This window comes from Osmerus mordax, chromosome 8 (genome assembly GCF_038355195.1).
Source record: "Osmerus mordax isolate fOsmMor3 chromosome 8, fOsmMor3.pri, whole genome shotgun sequence".
Lineage (NCBI taxonomy): Eukaryota > Metazoa > Chordata > Actinopteri > Osmeriformes > Osmeridae > Osmerus > Osmerus mordax.
In genome coordinates, this window is record NC_090057.1 from 4,808,355 (window position 1) to 4,827,770 (window position 19,416).

Below are 19,416 nucleotides of genomic sequence, written 5' to 3' on the forward strand. Positions count from 1 at the left end.
ACCTCAGTTACCAGGCATGTTGAACAAAAAGGTCGGTGGACTGAATCATCTTCAAGACCATCTACCTCTCCCAGGTCCATGCTCACCAGCATGCTGCTCATTTTGGCACATCCGTTAAACACCAATCAATCTGAATTAATCACAAATGAATATCCATCTGCTTCCACTCCATCTCGCTGGGAAAGTTTGTCTGAGAGAAACAAACCATGGATGTGCTGATGGGATCTGAGTGGAAACTTTTGGAGGGGAGATGGTGCTTTGCCGGGGTGGTGAAGTAGCTAGCAATTAGCGCAGTGCTAATGAACTCCCTCTCATTATGAGTGAATCAACAGGCCTGCGCTAATTACGGCTAGCAGGACAGACTGGGCACTCCCACCGCACCGGGCTTCAAGGTCCCTTCAGAGCCAGAACACACCACACAGGCTGCCAGCAGCCACAGGTGCTTCTCTCACACTGCCAATGTTAAAACAGAATAGCATACACACATAAACACACACACACACACACACACAAACACACAGATACAAACACATACACACATGGAGATACACACTGAGGCACACATACTCTCTCTGTCTCTCTCTCTTTCTCACTTTATCTCTACCTCTGCATCCGTCGTTTTATCAATCTATCACCAGCTAGTCCCAGATGCCCTCTTTTATTGAAATAAAATTATCACTTGCAATCCGCCGACACAGAAGTCCACAGGGGAGGGAGGTATTCAAGTGTTCAGTGTTATTCCTGGCACATTCACCAGGACCTTGTCAGCTATAATGTCTGTTTAAATACCTCCCGCTCTTTCTGGTCCAAACGTTCCCTCCAACGACATGTTGCATGTTCAGCAGGGGTATCATCCTCTGTGCCTGAGTTTTCATTTTAACCCTGACCCTCCGCAGGTTTCAACGGTTTCCGCCCGATGTCGCTAAGTGTTTAACAACAGGCATAAAAAGAGACATGACCGTGATGCCAGCTTTAGACAGCAATGGGACATCGCACATCAAACACAGCTAAAGGGGCACTTTCTGAAAGCGGTTACTGTTTCATTGATAGAGCCGCTCAGACAAAGCCTTTTTTATGAAGTCATTGAAGCGCACCAAAAAATGAACCACAGCTTGCTTTCCAGCTCAGCAGGAACCATACGAAGCTTGTAGGATATTCCTCCATAACTTAAGCAGAGATCAGTGACTAACACTCTTAATCCCAAGGGGGTGCTTTCTGAGCTGTAATTTAAAAATAGCGTTTTAATAACACACCACTGCTACAGTACATTAATCTCAGAATTAATTATCTTCCCCGCCCCCCGCCTGTTTGCTTGAAAGAGGCTCCTTGCTGTATTTCTTCTCCTTTATTTCAGTTTTTCAATGAGACAAAAACTGAGAAAAAAACTAGGTTGGGTTTTTATTTGTTTTGTGTTTTAACCAGTCCTGTAGTAGGCCTACTAACTAGTACTGAGTCCTGTATGACACTTAGCCTTCCAGTCACCATTACACGTTCAACTCATGGCAAGCACCTTAAATCACTTAAGTATTTAATAACACCATGCATGAGACTACGCTGAACATATTGTAACAAACGTCTGGTATATTAAGTAATAACTGTACATTCTTTCTGCATGTTTCATGAAAGAAAATCATAATCAAATGTCACTCAAAGCAATAAAAAATCTATTCCAAAGAGTAATGAAATAGTTGAATGTGACTGGAATCCAACCCTAAAGGCACCCCAACCATCCAGAAAACAATATTAAATACTTCTAAATAAAATATGAACCTTCTCTGGTGATATACCGTTCAATTGTCAAGGGGACGCTAGCATTTATAAATATAAGTTATATATAAGTACTTATAAATATAAGTATAAATATAACCACAAAAATCTGGTTTGTATTTAAAGGCAGAACAATTACAAGGGCGTCTGGAAGGTGTAAACCCTCTGGCGGGAATCCTTCACTGACAGAGGATCAAGTTGAGCACTGACGCTGATTAGCTGAGCTGCAGATGATGATAAAGAAGGAGAGTGCTCTCTCCGGTATCCGGCTGACCTCCGTTGTCACGGCTGCAGAAATGACAGTGATCTCCGTGGGTCCATCCACCCATACATCACTGCATGGATGTTCTCCTGCGAACAGCGGCGGAGACGTGTGTGAACTCTGTATGAGATGTTAGCTGAGCATGCCCCCAGGTCTGTGTCTCCCAGATAACCTTTAGAAGGAGGTGTAGTTCACGCCTCCCAGCCCTCGCTCTCCTGTATCTGATGGAAGGATCTGGATGTGGTTAAATTCGCAGGCAGGGGAGACAGCCAGGCTTGGCATGCATGATTGATGTGGAGGGGTTTGTATTAGGCATCATAAGGTGTAGTGTAGGGAGGTGGGGTGAGTCTAATATTCCTGTAAGACTTCTCTTGGCTGTGGCAGAGCTTTATGATGTGTTTTCCTGGTTCAATACTTCTGGGGTTTTGATGATGGTCCAGCTGCCCTTTTCCTGATGCGACTGTGAACATTGCTTGAGAAACAAAGAGCAGGAACTTGTTTACGTTATGTAACTGACCTCTTCTTCTTCTACAGAAGGAAATACATCAGTGATTTAGCACATACAGGGTGTACACACACAAACACACACACACACACACACAAACTCCTACCAGACGGTTGCATTTCAATTCACTTTTGATTGATTTATACAAGTCTGGAGACCAAACCATGACAAAATGACATACATTTTCTGGTTTGTGACATCAGTCTGCTTAGATTCCTGTGCATTCAACATGACGTCTCATTAATTCAGTTTACAGCCAGACAAGTGATTGTCAGTAAAAGTCATTTCGTCAATCAATTTTTTCGGACTGCCTCTATTTTTCAAACGCAAAATAAGTTGCTAATTTTGTCAGTGCTCTTTCTAGACACTGCAGGTTTAATTGCTAATTGTTAACTGGGAATGAATACATTTGCATATTAATTAGTTAGCCCATTTGCATTTTTAATTTGCTGCCTTCAAAGGGGGTGAGATAAAAGGTCGCACAATTCTGAATAATTTAAATAATTTATGCTCCATTGGTGAAAAGAAGCTGAACAGAAGTGTTCAGCGAATGTTAACCCCTGAGAGCTTTTACCGAATAAAGCACTCCAAAAATTGTTTTAACAAATCTAATTAAACGGAATAAGGTCTGAACACACAGCCACCCAGAGCACTAGGAGTTAGAGTGTGTCTCTGGGAGCACCAATACTCCAGAGCGAGGGAGTGTGGAAGAGTAGGACAGCAAGACTTCCATCTTTTCCTCTCATTGTTTTTATCATTCAGATGGATCAGACGCCCCTACAGGAGCACTGATGGAGTCACTACTTGCTTGAATATTAATTCTCTCTGAAGTCAAGTTGCTATTTGCTAAATGTCACATGCCATAACTCTGAATCAAAGAGAGAGCTTGTTCTGTGGTGGATCTCTGAGAGAGATTCTAGACTCTGCACTATTTTACCCAGAGAACCAGACCAAAGCACGAGGAATCCCTGAATCACCATCTTGTTCTTTATCATCACCACCATCATAACACAGACACACAATCATCAGATCACCCTCTGATATGTCAACTTATCTCTTGAACCATCAATGAAGTATTTCCTCCGATGGGCTTCAAGTAGCCTCCAAGTCTTCCAACTAAAACCCTTTATACCTTCTTTATTCTACCACTCAAGTGTCCATACAAATCCCCCATTCCATTTTGGGTACCAGGGGCTGATATTTGCTCTTCCCTAGCCATCCCCAGGTCTTCCATGCATTGTGAGACTGTCTCCTCTCCTTTGTCCCTCCGATCTTAATTACAGGCCCAGGGCCCTGAGCACCACGGCCCATTCAAATCAGAGCACATCCAGCCTCCATTATGGGCTGCTTGGCATTCGCTCTTTGTGCCCATGCTTTTAAATTACATCCTGCCAATCGAAGTGGGCACGGGTGAGACACAACGCACGAAGTGTGAGCGATGAGGTGAGAGGGGAGGAAGAGAGAGGGGGGGTGGGAGGGAGAGAGAGAGGGCACGCTCTTCCCCTACCCCTTCCTTATCACCAGATAACTTATGTAAAGCAGCAGATGAAATCCGTGCGCATTCACGTCGACTGATTGTCAGCATAAGCTTGCATTCCTTTGAAAAGTGATTGACCGTTTGAAAGGGTACAAATTAGGGGCCTGTTCCGTCTTTTCTTCTCCGGTCGCGGGGCTTATTTGCGGCAGATTCACCCAGGCCCAAAATTAAGTGAACTCAGGCAGGGCTGAATAGGAGAGCTCTGATTGAATAATTGATTTTCTTTGTGAGGCCTGTGTTTAAGAGGGATAACTAGACATCCTTTGGAGTGTAATGATTGTAATTACTGCGATGACTGGTCATGTCAAATATGACACAGGAAAGGACTGTTATTAACCTTTATTATCCACATGGAGGGAAAAAAATCGAACCCAATATCCTCTTGTCTCTCCCGGCTGCGTGTTAGTTTCACCTCTGCTGAGGTTCTGCTCCCTGCATGGATGAACTCGTTCCCTGTGTTCCCCTCCTGCCCCATGAAAGATAGCTGGGTAATTGACTGTGCAATCAGAGTCAGTGGTGTGTCAATGACTCACAGCAAACCCTGGGTAACTCAAGAAGCACACAGGCTTCACAAACTTAAGTGTGAGTTATATCCATGGCATCAGTGGAATCTCTTTAGGGCGAGGCCTTGACCCACGCGGGCGAGAGGCCATGTTGGGCAGAGTGGAAGAAGAGGATGACTCTGACACAGATCAGGCTGTAAACTGATCATGCTTGATGTGCCTAGATGCCTCCAGCTTTCAGCCTCTAACCCCCAGCCTCTATCCTTCAGCCCCAGCCTCTAGTCTACTGCTCAAGCTCCATCCCCCAGCTCCAGTATCCACCTCCACCCTCTATCCTCCACTGCAGCCTTCAACCTCCATCCACCATCCCCAGCCCTCCACCCCCAGACAGAGCCTCGTCAGAAGACATCCAGAGTCTCGCTGCCCTCATGACGAACCTCCAGAGGCGGATCTGCCGGAGTGCCAGCTGTGGAGACTGCCACGCTCATTTGCATATGAAGGCCTTAATTAGGCGCCATGAGCATCCGTGAAGGGAGAGTGTGACCAGCGGGCGTGAGGTGGCATATGACTGGGGGTGGAGGAGGATGTGGTTCTGGGGATGGGGGAGGTAAAACGAGGTGTTTGGGGGTGGTATGATGGTGGCATAAGAAGAAGAAAAGACAAAAAACAGCCTTGCCCACAGGGTTTGACAGGTTACTGTACAAAATCAACAATATCAATTTGTGCATTTCAACTTTGTGCACATTCTTGAACGTACTTATCAACTGTAGTTTTTTTTTTTTTTTTTTTTACTCTCGTCATAATATTCTGCCGAGGCCCCCCCCCGTCTTACAGTAATACGGTTTCAGAACCAACCATCCTGCTATTTATGTTCCTTAATGACTTTCTAATTCCTCAGCAGCAGGGTTCTGGCCTGTGTGCCAGGCAGACAGGCCGGGGTTGTGGCCTTGGCAGCCTGCCTTCCTGGGCAGCAGCTTCTGGCACAGGTGCTCCTCCATGCCACGCTCCTGGTGTCAGAAACGGGCCCAATTAAGCCCCTTTATGCCTCTTTTATCTCAGGGACGTTTCAATAGTCTGAAGTGGTTTCCTCCACATCTCCTCATCTCCTCTCCTTTTTGTGGGGTAGAGATGATTGAAGCCGGAGCGATGAGTCTGAGGAGATTCTGATAGGGAACAAGTTGTGTTTACGTCTCAGCGCAGTCAAAGGAAATGACAAGGAGAGGAAGCCAATGCAGATCAGTGAGGCTGACTCCTGCGGTGAAGCGTTTACATCATAGCCTGCAAGATATATGAAGTCAAAAACTGTTTCAGCTAGCACTCTTCCCTCCCTCCAAATGACCACCAATGACTTGTAACATGAAAGTAGTCAAATATAGAAAACCTCTGCCCAAAGTATCTTTGTTTCCTCTTCGCAACGAAGCATTTCCACTAACCTGTCGGTCATGATGCTTAGCTTGTCTAAGTAACAGCACTGGTCAGATCAAGTCATCTCAAGAACAGTGTGCATCTCACCACATCCCCTCAGCCGCTCTGATCTCCCTGGGCATGTTGACAGGGCTTTCATTTCCTGGCCCACTGTCTCACATTACAGCATTTTCTCTTTGAAGGTACACCAGCATTGTCTCTGCTCTCACATGTGAAGGCTCCTGCTTTTATCACCAGTTTTTTTTCCAGACATTCTATAGAGAAGAAATTGGAGGGTGATTTCTTTTTAACTAGGACCCACAGACGTGTGTTGAGGTTGTTGACAGGCATCATGGTGGAGGGTTAGCATTGGGTTAACTGGGGAAACTTCAGCTGTTAGACCCGACAGTTTAGCAGCCCTCACATCAGGGGAGAAACAAAGGCACTTCCTGTCAGGCACTTCCTGTCAGTGTTGACAGCACCCGAGGCTGCTGGTTGGAGCGTGAACCTCACCTAATCCCACATGACGACACTTAAGCATGAGACCTTTTAGGGCTACTGTGAGTGAGGGACATTGCACAGCCTGTCACAAAGCCACTCAACAGGAAAAGTAAAAAAAAAAAAGCCTTAAACTACAATTCCCAGCCTGCACGGGACCATTGCTCCCCTTAGCTTTGGCACGATGCCCATTATGACTGTAGGTCGAGGCAGTAGGGGTGCAGGGGGGGGGTTACAAGACCCCCTGTCACTCACAGGGACGAGCGTCACAATCCCACCGCCTCACCATCAATCTGGGGTCTAACAGCTCCACAGCAGATGGAGCCCCAGCAGGACGACAGGGGGCCATGCCCTGGGCCTCTGCCCCATACAGAGAGCCCTCTGCTGGGGTAACAGGGGCCACAGCACTGGGAGAGGCCCATGGCCCAGAATGGGTCCCCCATAGTTAAACCTCTGGATGAGGGCCTAATGTTGAGGAAGATAAATGACGGGGGTGGCGCAGCTGTTGAAAAGGACAGGGTGGATTATGATTGAACTTGTTTTTTTTTTTGTAATCTACCTTGAACACGTGTACAAAACTGTGCAGATGATACCAGGGATAGAATCCAACAAAGTCAGACAAGTTCAATTCCCGAGCTCTGTATTGCATATCACATACCGATCCCACTTCCTCTCTATCACAGAGGATTACAGAGTGGAAGCTTGGTCTGCAAAGCTGCCGTTTGCCGCAAACATAAAGGACCTCAAGTCAAAGTCAGAGTAGATATGAATGTAAACACCCTCTTACCATATTTAAGGGAAAAAGAGTGATAAACATGGTCTGGAAGGCAAAAAGGTGACTTGTCTTCCCTGAGTGAGGATCCATAATGATATTCATAAGACGACCACCTACTGTGGCTGTTCCTTAGCAACAACATACAAGCCACGTCTTGGGAAATTTTCACCGGATTGGGGAGCAGATAGCAAAACAACCAAAACAACCTTTAACTAGGCCACATCATAAGCCGCCGCTCTGGGTTGAAATCTCTAGGTGTCTCCACTGACAACCGATCCTCATAACTGGCATATGGCAGAGAACACAAGGCTTTGATAAGAATTCATAATCTGATAAATAGCAGTTTCCTTTCTCAACTCCTGAACAAGCCCAACATCTATTAACTCTCTGGCATAGTTTAGAAAGGTGAAATCTCTTTTTATAACAATGAACATACAATTTATAAAAACAAAACAAAAGTTTTCTTTGCAACGTAGACCTTTATTTAAGAAAAAGTACAATACCTTGTTCTTACAAATAAGCCTAAGAAAAAAATGAAATGAAAAGTTGAAATGAAAAACGTTTTTTCATTGTTGAAATGATTTTTTTTACATGGAGATATACGCACCGAAGGATGACAGTGGTCTTTTATTCTGCTTCATCGTTAACATACTCCACACGATTTACACAAACAATTGAGGCAAAGCAAGTTGTTAATACATCAACGTAAAATATTGAAAGTGAAAATTCAGTTCAACTCTAACTTTGAAATCGGTCGAACAAAAAATAACTTTGTACTGCTAACCTACCCTAAGATTTCAACCCACTTACTATTTTTATTATTTCTTCCAATTATGATAATGTTACCAAAGCAAAAACTAAAATAAATTGCCAAATAAGGAGAATTGTGATGTAATTGTCTCTTTTGACTCACATAGCATTGTCTTTATGCTACAATTAAACGTCCATCAAGGCTAAAACTCCATCCTTATAGTCCACACAAAAATGTATAATTTGTATTAATTTTCTGTAGTTGCACAAGACAGACACTACCAGTTACTGTACAGTGCATGTATTTGAAATGATTAAAGTAACTCAAACTCTCTATCCTCCCATGATGGCATTCCTCTGCCTAGTGACCATTAATCAGAGCGTTAGAGAGAAGGTGGAGGGCTGTCTTGAAGTGTCCTCCCTTCCACTAGACCAGAGACACTCTGTCCCCACAGACTGAGGATTTTTGGTCAGTTCTATACTCAACCCCTGAGCTACTTCCATTCGTACTTCTGAACAGTGAATGTGTGCGTGTGTGTTTGGTGCCCCCCAAAACCTGAACAATCTTGCCCCCCTACACCCTGAAGGCCACAGTACTGTTAATATTGAATAGTACTTGGTGATTGTGACTTATCTCTCAACTGGTCCATGATCTGGGATGAAATGAACAAAACCTTTGTAGAGGAAGAATAATGTGAGCCCACATAGTGGCCAACTGACAAACAGTGATTTGAAGGTAACATCAGGTTTCAGGAAACTCACCACTTAACTGTAACAAACACCTGGAGCAACTTATTTACCTTCCCCCCCCCCCCTCCTAAAAGGTAACACAGATACAACTTGCAACACCATCAATCACTTTTGACAAAGAAAGCACCACATTATCAAATAGACATTTGTCATCGTTGTCTTTTCTCTAAACAAACACGATGAGAGAGACAGAAAGAGAGGCAGAGCGAGGGAGAGGAATTGAAACAGCATATGTGTGCGCCCAGAAAAAAACACAAAAAAAAACAAGAAAGCACAGGCGTGCGCGTGTCATGGGAGTGTGACATCAGATTTGTGCATCATCGTTTACCTGGGAAAAGCAAAGCGTTGGCTGAAGATGCCCTGTTCTTCCTGGAAGGTTTCCCCAGGTAGAGAGTTTGTGACTGCCATCCACTTCTCCAGAGGGCTCATGGGAGGTGGCGACATGAGACAATCCAGCAGAAGGGCGTTATCGCCCCCTAGAGGGTGAAACTGTGTCCTGCAGCGGGTTGGATAAACCTCACCAGTGAGCAGCAGGACATCTGTTCCTGTGGCTCCATGTCTGTCTGTCTGTCTGTCTGTCTGTCTCTCTGTACCACAGAGTAGGCATCTCCTGGCTGTGGGGACACGTACCACTGGAGGTGCACTGGTAGAGGGCCGGGAGCAGGGACTGGGGGGGTGGGGGGGGGTCTGGGTCTGGTGGTCGGCTTCTACCTGCTCAGGCGAAGCTTGATGGAGTTCTTCACCACTGGGATGGGGTTGGAGGGGAGCAGGGGGACGTCTGAGAGATCTGCCGCGGCCATTTTCTGGGAGGGCAAAGGGAGATTATATCGATATTAACTACACAGACATTGAGATTTTGTGAGGTTAAAGAACACATGTTTTGCTGTTGAGGTGTGGTTGATTTCGCTCAAGTAATCAAAAAGCAGATACCTTCATTTGAGCCTCCATATTAACTTCGCCTTGAGACATTTCCTCGGTTATCTGTCAAAACAAGCACCCACGAGAGATAACTAAGATGACTCTAGCTATCCACAAAACTTTGCAGTTATCACCTGATCCTAACGAGCATGCGGTTCACCTCGGGGTCGACAGCAGAGATGTCCACACTCTCCCCTTCTGGTTTAGGCTCTGAGATCAGACCCTGTCAGGAGAAAAGCCCAGACACAACCACATTACTGAAGATGGTCTACCCAGTGTGTCTCAACCCTGGTCCTAGGGACACTCTGCCCTGCATGTTCTAGATGCTTTTTATTTATTTTTAAACAACAACAACACTTGAAGTGAAAGGAGATGTCCCGAGTTCCTATCCACCTGGACATACCTCGTCTACGCTGAGTTCATCTGCTGCAGGCTCCTCCGGCTGAGGAGAGCCTGAACCCGTCACGGCCGGGAGGCCCAGGGGAGGAGAGGGGGTCTGGCTGGGCGTGACATCCGCAGTCTCTCCGGAGGTCTCCATCTCAGTGGCTGGTTCCTAAAGAGAAGAATAAAAGGTACAGTGAGATCCGGATTCAACCAGAGAACTAAGCAGTCCCAACTGTAAAGGAGACCCGTGTCCCAACTGAAAGGGACGTGGCATTTAGATGTTTCACTGTATGACTTTTCGGTTTGGTCTGAGGGAGTGATTCACTTGAGACTAAGCTGGAATGATGTTTGTACCTCGTCCACTTTGAGTTTCTTGGCAGGGGTGTCCTCCAGTAGGGGGGAGCCTGGTCTTTTGGTGGCTGGGGGGCCCATGGTGGGAGGGGGCGTCTGGCTGGGTGGGAGGGAGGAGGACAGGGAGCGCTGGCGGGTCATGGTGGGCCTGGTCCCCTCTGCCTCTCTGGTGAGGTCTGAGACTGGAACACTGGTGGGTTTAAAGGTGACAAAATCAGATTAAGAGCAGCTATGTATTGCACGACAATGTACCTGTAGTTGATACAAATGGCAAAGAAGCCTGAAACTTGAACATGGACAAATCATTCCCCAAGCTTGCATTCTCCGTTCACAAGCTTCCCAAATGCTTTGTTTTAGACATAAACGCTTCAGGCCATGGTAAAAAAAAAAACAACAACACAATAGTATTGTCTTTTGTAAAAACCCAGAATCAGATGTCCATGTAAAAGGAGACGGAAGGGACGCCATACGGTGTGTTAATGCAGACCACCCAGGATCTCCTGTCTGGGGAGGCTGGCTGGAGACTCACCCTGGGTAGGGAGGAGGGCCCAGTGGGGCTCCCTTGGTCGGAGTGACCGAGGTGGGGGAGGGAACTGACATGCTGTTGTCGCTGTCCAACGATAGGTCCAGACTGTTGTCATTCATCTGACGGAGCCCCTCTGTCGAATGCTGGGGGCAAGACACAGGGGACCAGGTGGAAGAGGTTACGACGTACAATAACAACTCAGAATGGTCCGACTTAGGCTTGACTTAGAGGACAGAAATTAGGGAGGAGAGCTCTAAGCCTCACCAAACAATGAGAACAATCTTTGTACGGGTAAAACATTGAGGAGAAAACGGAGGCGAACTGACCTTTCTACGTTTCTGGATGGTCAGGTTAGGCAGCAGCTGGTGGAGCTGTCTCCTTTTCACGTGCATGGCTGAAATCTTCATGTCCTGCTCAAACATCTTGCTGCTAATCGCCTGTCTGTACACTGCAACACAAACAACGAAATGCCCCCCCAAAAATATAAAGCGCTGTTTCATCAGATTCTAAATACTTGAATCCATGTGGTGCGTTGAGTCAGTTGTGTTTAACTCAGGCAGACACAGGACTGAGGGGACAGACCTGTGTCAGTGAAGGACTGGATGTCGAATGTCAGGTCCACATTCAGGTTCTCTGATCCCTCCATTTTCTTAAAGACGATCCCGATGACCCACATGGTGCTGAACTCCTCCCTAGTAAAAGAAAAAGGTTTGTACATAGATTAAAAAAACAACTTTATTTTATCGTTTCACTGCTCCTTAAGCAAGACAACCTGTTGGTTAAGCATTTGCACCCATTTACATTTTATTCATTTAGAAGGTGCTTTTATCCAAAGTGACATAAAACATAATGCATGCAGATAGTATATGGATTACAAACAGTGTAACCAAGCTGCACCTTAGGAGTCAGTTTGGGCAACTCACTTGTCTGCTCCTTCCTTGGGTCCAGGGAAGGACTGTGGGTTGACATGGGCCAGAGTGATGAACTCGTTCTTCTCCAGATTGCCCACCAAGATCCGGATCTTTGACTCCACCAGGCCCACCCTGAGGACAAAACCAAACACACTCAGAGGATTACCGCCGGCCAGTCCCAACACCCTCCTTGCTTTAAGAGCCTCATTCCCAACACTTAATAAAAACAAGTCTCAATCACACGTAAGTTCAAATGGAAGCCAACCTCCAACTTCATTCAAACCAGACAGCGGTAATGTCTCTGTTCCCAGGACTTACCACTCAAGGTGCTGCTTCTCTGTGGGTGCGCTTGCTAGCAACACAATATAATGCCTTTGGACATAAGAGACAGAACAATGCCATTACACCCTAAAATCAAGAGGGTAAACCAGACAACCAACACACCGGAGAGACCTTGGGGGTTTCTGACAGGATTAGAAGCCATACCAAACCTGGCCCAACCTAGCTCCTAAACTATCCTCGTCATATTTAAAAGCAAGCGAAAGTTGCATTCACTATGGCATATTGAGTATCCAGAAATACACATCTGACAAAAGCATCTATAGACAACTAATCAACATAACAATAAGCAGTGATCTACATTGGAGGAAAAGACTATTCAACCACAGAACAAATTACAAACATTACTGTAGGTTGAGACATGGATAAACTGGATATTACGTATAAAAGGTGAGGTACTTGCCCAGTCTTACTAAAGTAACCAACATAGGGGGTCTAATGAAGCTTTTAAACATCACAACAATGTTGGAACCTCAAAATGATTAAACTTTCTGAAAATCTGTGTAGTTAGTAGATAATGGACATACCATACAAATCTTCAGGAAATAGTTTGTTATTCTTAGACCATGCAATACAACTCTTCATTCTAGTGTAATAGTAATAAAAAGCTCTCAAATCTAGTCTGCTCTAATGAGTCCATGAGTGGATAGAGGATGGCATGTCCATGGAAAAGGATCAAATTAGATTTTCAGGCCACTTTGAAAATGAAAGGTCTGAGCCCAGAACACATGATTGATTTATTAAAACAAGACATTACAAGAAAACAAAAACAAAACAAAATCTGCTATCATATTCTAAAATATGATATATGTTATCTGAATCATAAACGTAAAAAAAAAAGCCCAGGTCAAATATCCACAACCAAGCACTTGTAGAGGCGTACGCTCAATAGGGTGTAAAAAACAACAACAACAAAAAACACATACGGTGTGTCACCAAGGTTACGCTGACAATCCAGTGCAAGTACAATCTGTCCTCCTCTGCCAGTCATCCAGTCAGAAGAGGCGACTACTTGAATGAAGGGATTGTGAAGAGGCCAGCCAGGTTATGCTTAAGGCAGCAAGGCAACATCTTCTCTCAAACTTCACCTCAGATCCTTAGAGGGTGGGCCAAAACTGAAACTTCACTTTGTGCTCCTGTTCTGTATTTCGGCTCTCAGCCAATATCAACAAACAGCCAATATCAACAAACCATTGATAAACTAATTACCTAAAAATTAATCTGCGATAAGACTAATTAACTACTGGTGATTTCTAGCAAATTTAGTGAGGCCAAATGCATTCTGGTTAGTTATTAGGTAACATTTCTCAAGTTGGGTGGATGAAGGAAAAAGTCATTTCTAAATTAAGCAATTTAAGAAAAAGATCTGGGACATTAAATTGCGATCTAATTCTTAATACATTCATTATTCTTTGTGCCTGATTGATGTTACCTCTAGATGATGGTACACTACACCAAACAAATATTAATTAATCAGCTGTCAAATACATAACGAAGTCTGAAAAGGACTAACAAGAAATACATAGTGCAAATTGTGAACTAAAACAGTTTATTTGGAATTGGATACAATATAATAAGGCACAGTGGAAACCAGAAGAATTAAATATTTAATAGAAAAATCATACAACTGATGTACCTACCTTTAGCAAGAAAAATACAAACATCAAATGTCTAATTTGTTCTTACATTCGAGGAAGTCAGTCTATATGTACTTTCAATGTTAAAAGGCTTTCAGGCACTATAAACTTAACATTGCATAGCAGTAATGATTCTTTGTGAACCAATTCTAAGGCAAAAAAAAATGCTTTAGTCTTATCTGAAATATCGAGGTACTTATTTAAAACTTCAAATTGAAGAGGATTACATAACGTGGAGAAAGATAACTTTATAAATACTAAGAAAAGGTGTGTGACGTGTTTCTGGATGTTTTGGAAGTAGGAATCTTTATTGAAATAGTCGAGTCTCACCATGTGTGTCCGACAGGATAAGCAGCTTAATACATACTTGTATCTCTGAAAGAAGTTTGGTGCTTCAAATAGTTTGGACCACTCTGCTTTATTCTGCAATATTTCGTCTGTGATGGCAAGGCCTGGAGAGAAGGAAAGAACACTTTGTTAACTAACGAAGTAAAGCTTGTGTGACAGTGAAAACCACCCTACAGTGTATTCAAACCAAGGCTGCAATACTCCTCCTCTCCCACATCCACTGTCCTGCTGACTGGCATGAGGGCAGTGTCACAAGAGAACATCCCCCAAACTCAGGTTGAATCACAATACATTTACTTTGTATTTGTTTTTTCGCATTGGCGCTTTTATCCAAAGCAATGTACAAACAGCGCGTAACAGAATCAACCTGGTCGAGCACTGTGCGAATCAGTTCCCAGAACCGACCAATGAGGGGAGGGGGGTGCTAGGTCACCAGCAGGAGAGTGGAGAGAGGAGGAGCCAGAGAGACAGCCCTGGGAGGCTAGAGGAACAGACCCTGCTTGAACTCGTCCACCATGACGGCGCGAGTGGAAGCTGACACGTTGTAGGTGGAGTTCTGCTGGGGGTAGGCCGGGGTGATGATGGGCATGAGGTGGTACCGGTCACTTGGAGTCACCTGCAACAAAAACAAACGACAACGTCAGTCAGCCAAGGAGAAACATTGCCCACGTCCCCGGAAATTACACTGTGCATGGTAAACATGATTGCTAATAGGCAGGCCCAAGCGTAATACGCAGATTTGTTTTCAAATTTTCTGCGGTTATTCAGACTGAAAATGTGCAGAAAACTGCGGCATTCCGCTAGCCTTCCTGTTCCTTATGTCGGAGCGACCGAATATATTCCACAACAGTTTGCCGCAGAATATGGTCGATTGAATGTTGACAGACGTTGCAAAAAAGTATTGATCCATCCTCATAAAGATGGCCTGGAAACTCCCTGGCCCTGTCTCTTGCTGTCATTTTCGTTGATAAGTGTTTCCTTTTCAATTCTTAGCATTTTTGGCTAACGTTTTAATAATAGAGACGTAATATGAGTTGAGAAGTTTATTTACATTTTGCCTCAGACAAATGCGTTCTATTTGAAAATCTGTCGGTTTTCATCGGAATTCTATGCCCGTGTATTAGGTTTGGGCCTGCTAATAGGTCAACCCATCCCCAGGATGGAAGCCGTGGGCCTACCCTGGGGTCCCACACTGGCAGGTTCAGGTTGCAGTCCTCTGGTTGCTTCAGCAGGACAGGGTTGGGCCACTCCCTGCAACATAGAAATCCATACATGAATAAATCACTGGGACAAAAAACAACTAAACAACACCATTCAACCACTGCCTTATCGTATTTCAAAAAGAAAAGCTGTGTTCTTGGTCTAATGTTAGACCAACCCACCATTTGGAGAAGACCAGGAAGAACTTGTGCACCAGGGTGGAGGCCACAGCATTGGGGTAGAGCTGGCAGGTCCTGGCCACCAGCATGGCCCACGACACCCCGCCCAGGAAGCCCAGGATGTTAGAGTAGATGTTGTGTCCTGAGGAACACAAATGAAACCGTGTCTTCTAAATGTGTATTGCAAGAAGAAAAATAAATCTTGCTAAAATTGAGATAAGTGGGCAATGATATTCAATTATGTTAATAATTCAAATCACTTCATTAAAGCCTATCAAAATGTCGGTTTTGTGGTGCCCCTGCCGTCTTCAGACTAGTCATATGCATAACAGATGGGATGGATTTCATATTGGCTCATACTGTACACTAAAAGGAAGGTCACTCTGTAACCTACCAACACCATTCATTCCACCACCATGCACTAGGCTGTGATGAACCAATAATCCAGGCACGGTACTAATTCACATCTGTAATCAATCCTTTAAGCAAGCATCGAAATGATTCCTCCATTACCAGTTCGTTCTTACTGGATCTCATCACAATAATAATACAAATGCAACACCAACACAACCAAACCAGATGCTTTTCTTTCCCCCTGAGACAAATCTGATTGGACAGAGGTTGCTAGGCATTCAATGCAAGCCAAACAAAGTCACATAGAAACACTGGCCACTCTCTAGCCTGGTGAAAATGCAACGTCAAACAGTTTCTTTTGCCCTGGCTAATCCCGTTCAGGCACTGAGGTCCGCAGCAGAGCATATTCGGCCTTGTTTACATATAATTATGCTGATAGTGTGAAAAAACAAGATGAGCGTGAAATAATCCCTCCAAAACCACAATCGTCTTTAGCAGGGCATAAACCCACCCACACAGACTGACAGACCCACACAGGAGGGGGAGTAGAGACACACAATAAATGCCCAATTTCAAAATGATACTCACAGTACACCCGAGTGTGGGTGGAACTTGACACCTAGTACCATCATTCTGGATATATTCACCTAAGAGAACTTACCTGGTAGATAAAAAGGAAAGGTATAACCAGATCTAACTCACGTTTGGCCCATAGCTTGATCGTTCTCAGTGTCAGTCTGAAGTTCTCGATGTTGGGCACAAGATGGAGGATCTCATCTGTAACTCTGCAACCTAAAAAACAAGGAGACACAAAACCACCACGCTATAACACTCTCACAAAACCAACAGCATAGCAGTTGGTCTCAACTAGGTTTAATGTGTAGTGTAGTGTAGTGGGGGGGACTACAGACAGTTAGACTGTGGGCATGTACAGGCCAAACGAAAGCATTCATGTGAAAGCAAGAAGGCCTTGTCTGTGCTAATAAAACCCTTTCTGATTCTGATAGGTAAGATGAGGAAGCTGTAGTCTACCATTGAGACTCCTGATACAGCGAATGTCCAGGTTTTTCAGGAGTCCATCATCTCGGAGATCCAAATGCTCCGGGATGGTTTGCAAAGCTAACCGGGCAAACAGGATGTCAATCTACAAACACAAAAAAATCATCAGTGTAACTGTCATGTATTTAGAGGAAAAGAACCACCGACAAACATTATTAGAAATCATTTTGATTAGCACGTGGAAGCATAGGAGAGACTTGGGATTTGTCCTTCTGGCCTTAATCAATGTATTTTCAAAAGAAAGAAAAAATGCAATACCTCAATGCCATCAAAAGATAATTTTATAACTGGAACAAACGCCTCTTCCACAGCCTTGAACAGAGCAGAGACATTTTTCATTAGCAGAAGTGCAAAACTCAGGGATGGATGCCCTAGCCTACCACACTTGCAGCAACACGCAGGAGTACAACTCACCCTTAAATCTTTGACTTCTTCTTGCTCTTTGAGCTTCTCATAGAAGGAGGTGAAGAAGTCAGTTCTCTCCACATGACGAGGAGACACACACAGAGCGTCAATGTCAGCACCTGGCAACAGGAAAAACACTGACATTATTTCCTTGTCAACAAGCACAAAATCCTCTCTCACAAAATACTTTTTATACAGTCCATATACTGTCAAAATCTATAATAAACTATACATACCTTTAGTATGAACTCCCAACCTGTAGGAGCCAAACGTGAAGATCTTTCCTCCAACTGTTTCAATCAACGATGCAGGCAAGTTCTGGGGAAGAATACACACATTTCAGCACCAAGCTTTCCATAACGTTGCCCTTTGTTGAGGTCGTTTAGACTTGGGAAATGTGGATGTGAAATACTACTATACTATCTCACCTTTAATTCACTGATGTCCCTGATCCACTCTTTCACTAGAGTGTTGAGCTTGCCCAGCACAAGGATCCTGAGGGAGGGGGTAACCAACCAAGCACAACAAGAACACATTTGAACCATCATCCAGAACTACATACATGGATGGACCCACACTCACATCACAAAATGCATGCATGCACTTTACATCTGACCGACCTCATACACCATACATGGAGGACAATACAGGACGTAGCGCATAGGGAAGTGTATAGAAATACGGTAGTATAAAGGAAAGTGGTTACAGGATATGTAAATGTGTATAGGAACAAATATATTCCTACCTCCGCTGTAGCTCCAGTTCCTCCTCAAACACACCATAGGGATTCAGGGTCTCAGTCAGCTTGTGTGTCTGTACCAGGTCAGCCTCCTTGGGCAGAGTCAAACTGATCGGAGAAGTGATCCCATAGTGCTTAAGGGTTTGCTGTGCCGCTAGTGCCTGGTTAGCAGTCGGACTGTAACGAAATAATTCGTGTTTTATATGTACACGCAATCATCTCTTTGATTTACGGTTGTCACTTTCTTGTCACGTATTTATTTATTTCCGTACTTATACCAAAAGGTGGACGGCTTAATTGATATTTCAAAACTTCCCAGAAGTTTACCAATTTTACTGTATGGCACCAGCGATTGAGCCATGAGTAACGACAAACGGGCCCTTAACAGTGGCACAAGAGGCCACAGCTGGAAAAACATGGTCATCAAAGTTAATTATAAAAGCCTGTGGTACTTTTATAAACTACAACTCACTGGGAGAGGAAAATGTACTTCTTACATCCCAAGAGTGTACAGCTGTAAACAAGTGGCTCAACAAACCAGTCACTGAGGGGCAACATGTTTTGTGTAGCACTGCACAGAACAGGCTAGGTAACTACTTCAACAATACATCCAACTGTCTTGTGTGGGCTAAATCATGATCGACTGAATTCCATTTACGAATTAGATAGTGCCACCCCATTTTCCTTACTTGCAAGAAATTTACATAGTACATACATTCTAATTAGCTATTTAGAGGTGGTAGCTTTTTCCCAATAGCCAGTTAGCTAGCCAGTTAGTTAGTTAGCGAACTTCAGCTAGCTAGTCAGACAGAAAATTGTCAGCTAACCTTGATAGTTAGTAATTTGACAGTCAACAATAACACTATCTTCCGAGCCCGTTTAGTTAAATGGAAAACACTTCGTTCCAATCGCTTAGCTAGATTAAATATGGTGAATTATTCACAATTTCGCTTCCTCTCCAAATAATCGCTAGCTGCTAAGGTTAGCTGGCTGTTTGCAAGGTAGGCCCACTTCTGTCCCCTTCACCCACGAACAAATTGTTGGTGCGGCGACTAAAATACTCACAAGGGCATTGTAGCAACCTCCAGAAAGTACTGTCAGCCACTCCAAATTTCCTTTCTCATACTCGTTTTTTTCTTTTTCTTTGCGCGTATACAATTTGTTATTATGAACATTCAGCAATGGAATTTGCACCTTTTGTTTTCTCTAGCTAAACATGGCGCATGTGTGTGTAGCTGAGTTGTCACGGTGAAAACGTCATGACGTCATTGTCTATCGCCCCCAAAAAGGGAAGGGCGGTACGAAACGTCATTGG

At 44.2% G+C, this 19,416-nt stretch overlaps 1 protein-coding gene across 1 annotated transcript; it reads right to left on the reverse strand.

Moving 5' to 3' along the window:
* Positions 1-7,717: 7,717 nt before the first annotated feature.
* On the reverse strand, positions 7,718-19,318 carry papola (poly(A) polymerase alpha). The gene is made up of 22 exons (XM_067241508.1): positions 19,167-19,318; positions 18,108-18,278; positions 17,791-17,857; positions 17,599-17,680; positions 17,372-17,481; positions 17,216-17,269; positions 16,931-17,042; positions 16,601-16,690; positions 15,548-15,686; positions 15,344-15,416; positions 14,661-14,781; positions 14,185-14,269; positions 12,160-12,213; positions 11,854-11,973; positions 11,513-11,622; positions 11,257-11,378; positions 10,934-11,073; positions 10,408-10,594; positions 10,073-10,222; positions 9,830-9,892; positions 9,682-9,732; positions 7,718-9,554 (listed from the first exon to the last, which is right to left on the reverse strand). The coding sequence occupies exons 1-22, from the start codon at positions 19,172-19,174 to the stop codon at positions 9,459-9,461; spliced, it is 2,205 nt and encodes a 734-aa protein (XP_067097609.1). The 5' UTR covers positions 19,175-19,318; the 3' UTR covers positions 7,718-9,458.
* Between the last annotated feature and the right edge of the window lie 98 nt (positions 19,319-19,416).

Bases quoted from the DNA above. Each gene is read 5' to 3' on its own strand.
- papola (XM_067241508.1), bottom strand. The intron at 16,691-16,930 runs GTAGACTACAGC...CTTGTTTTTTAG, and splicing joins CTGTATCAGGAGTCTCAATG to GTTGCAGAGTTACAGATGAG. The intron at 11,974-12,159 runs GTAAGTCCTGGG...TTTTGTCCTCAG, and splicing joins GAGAAGCAGCACCTTGAGTG to GGTGGGCCTGGTGGAGTCAA.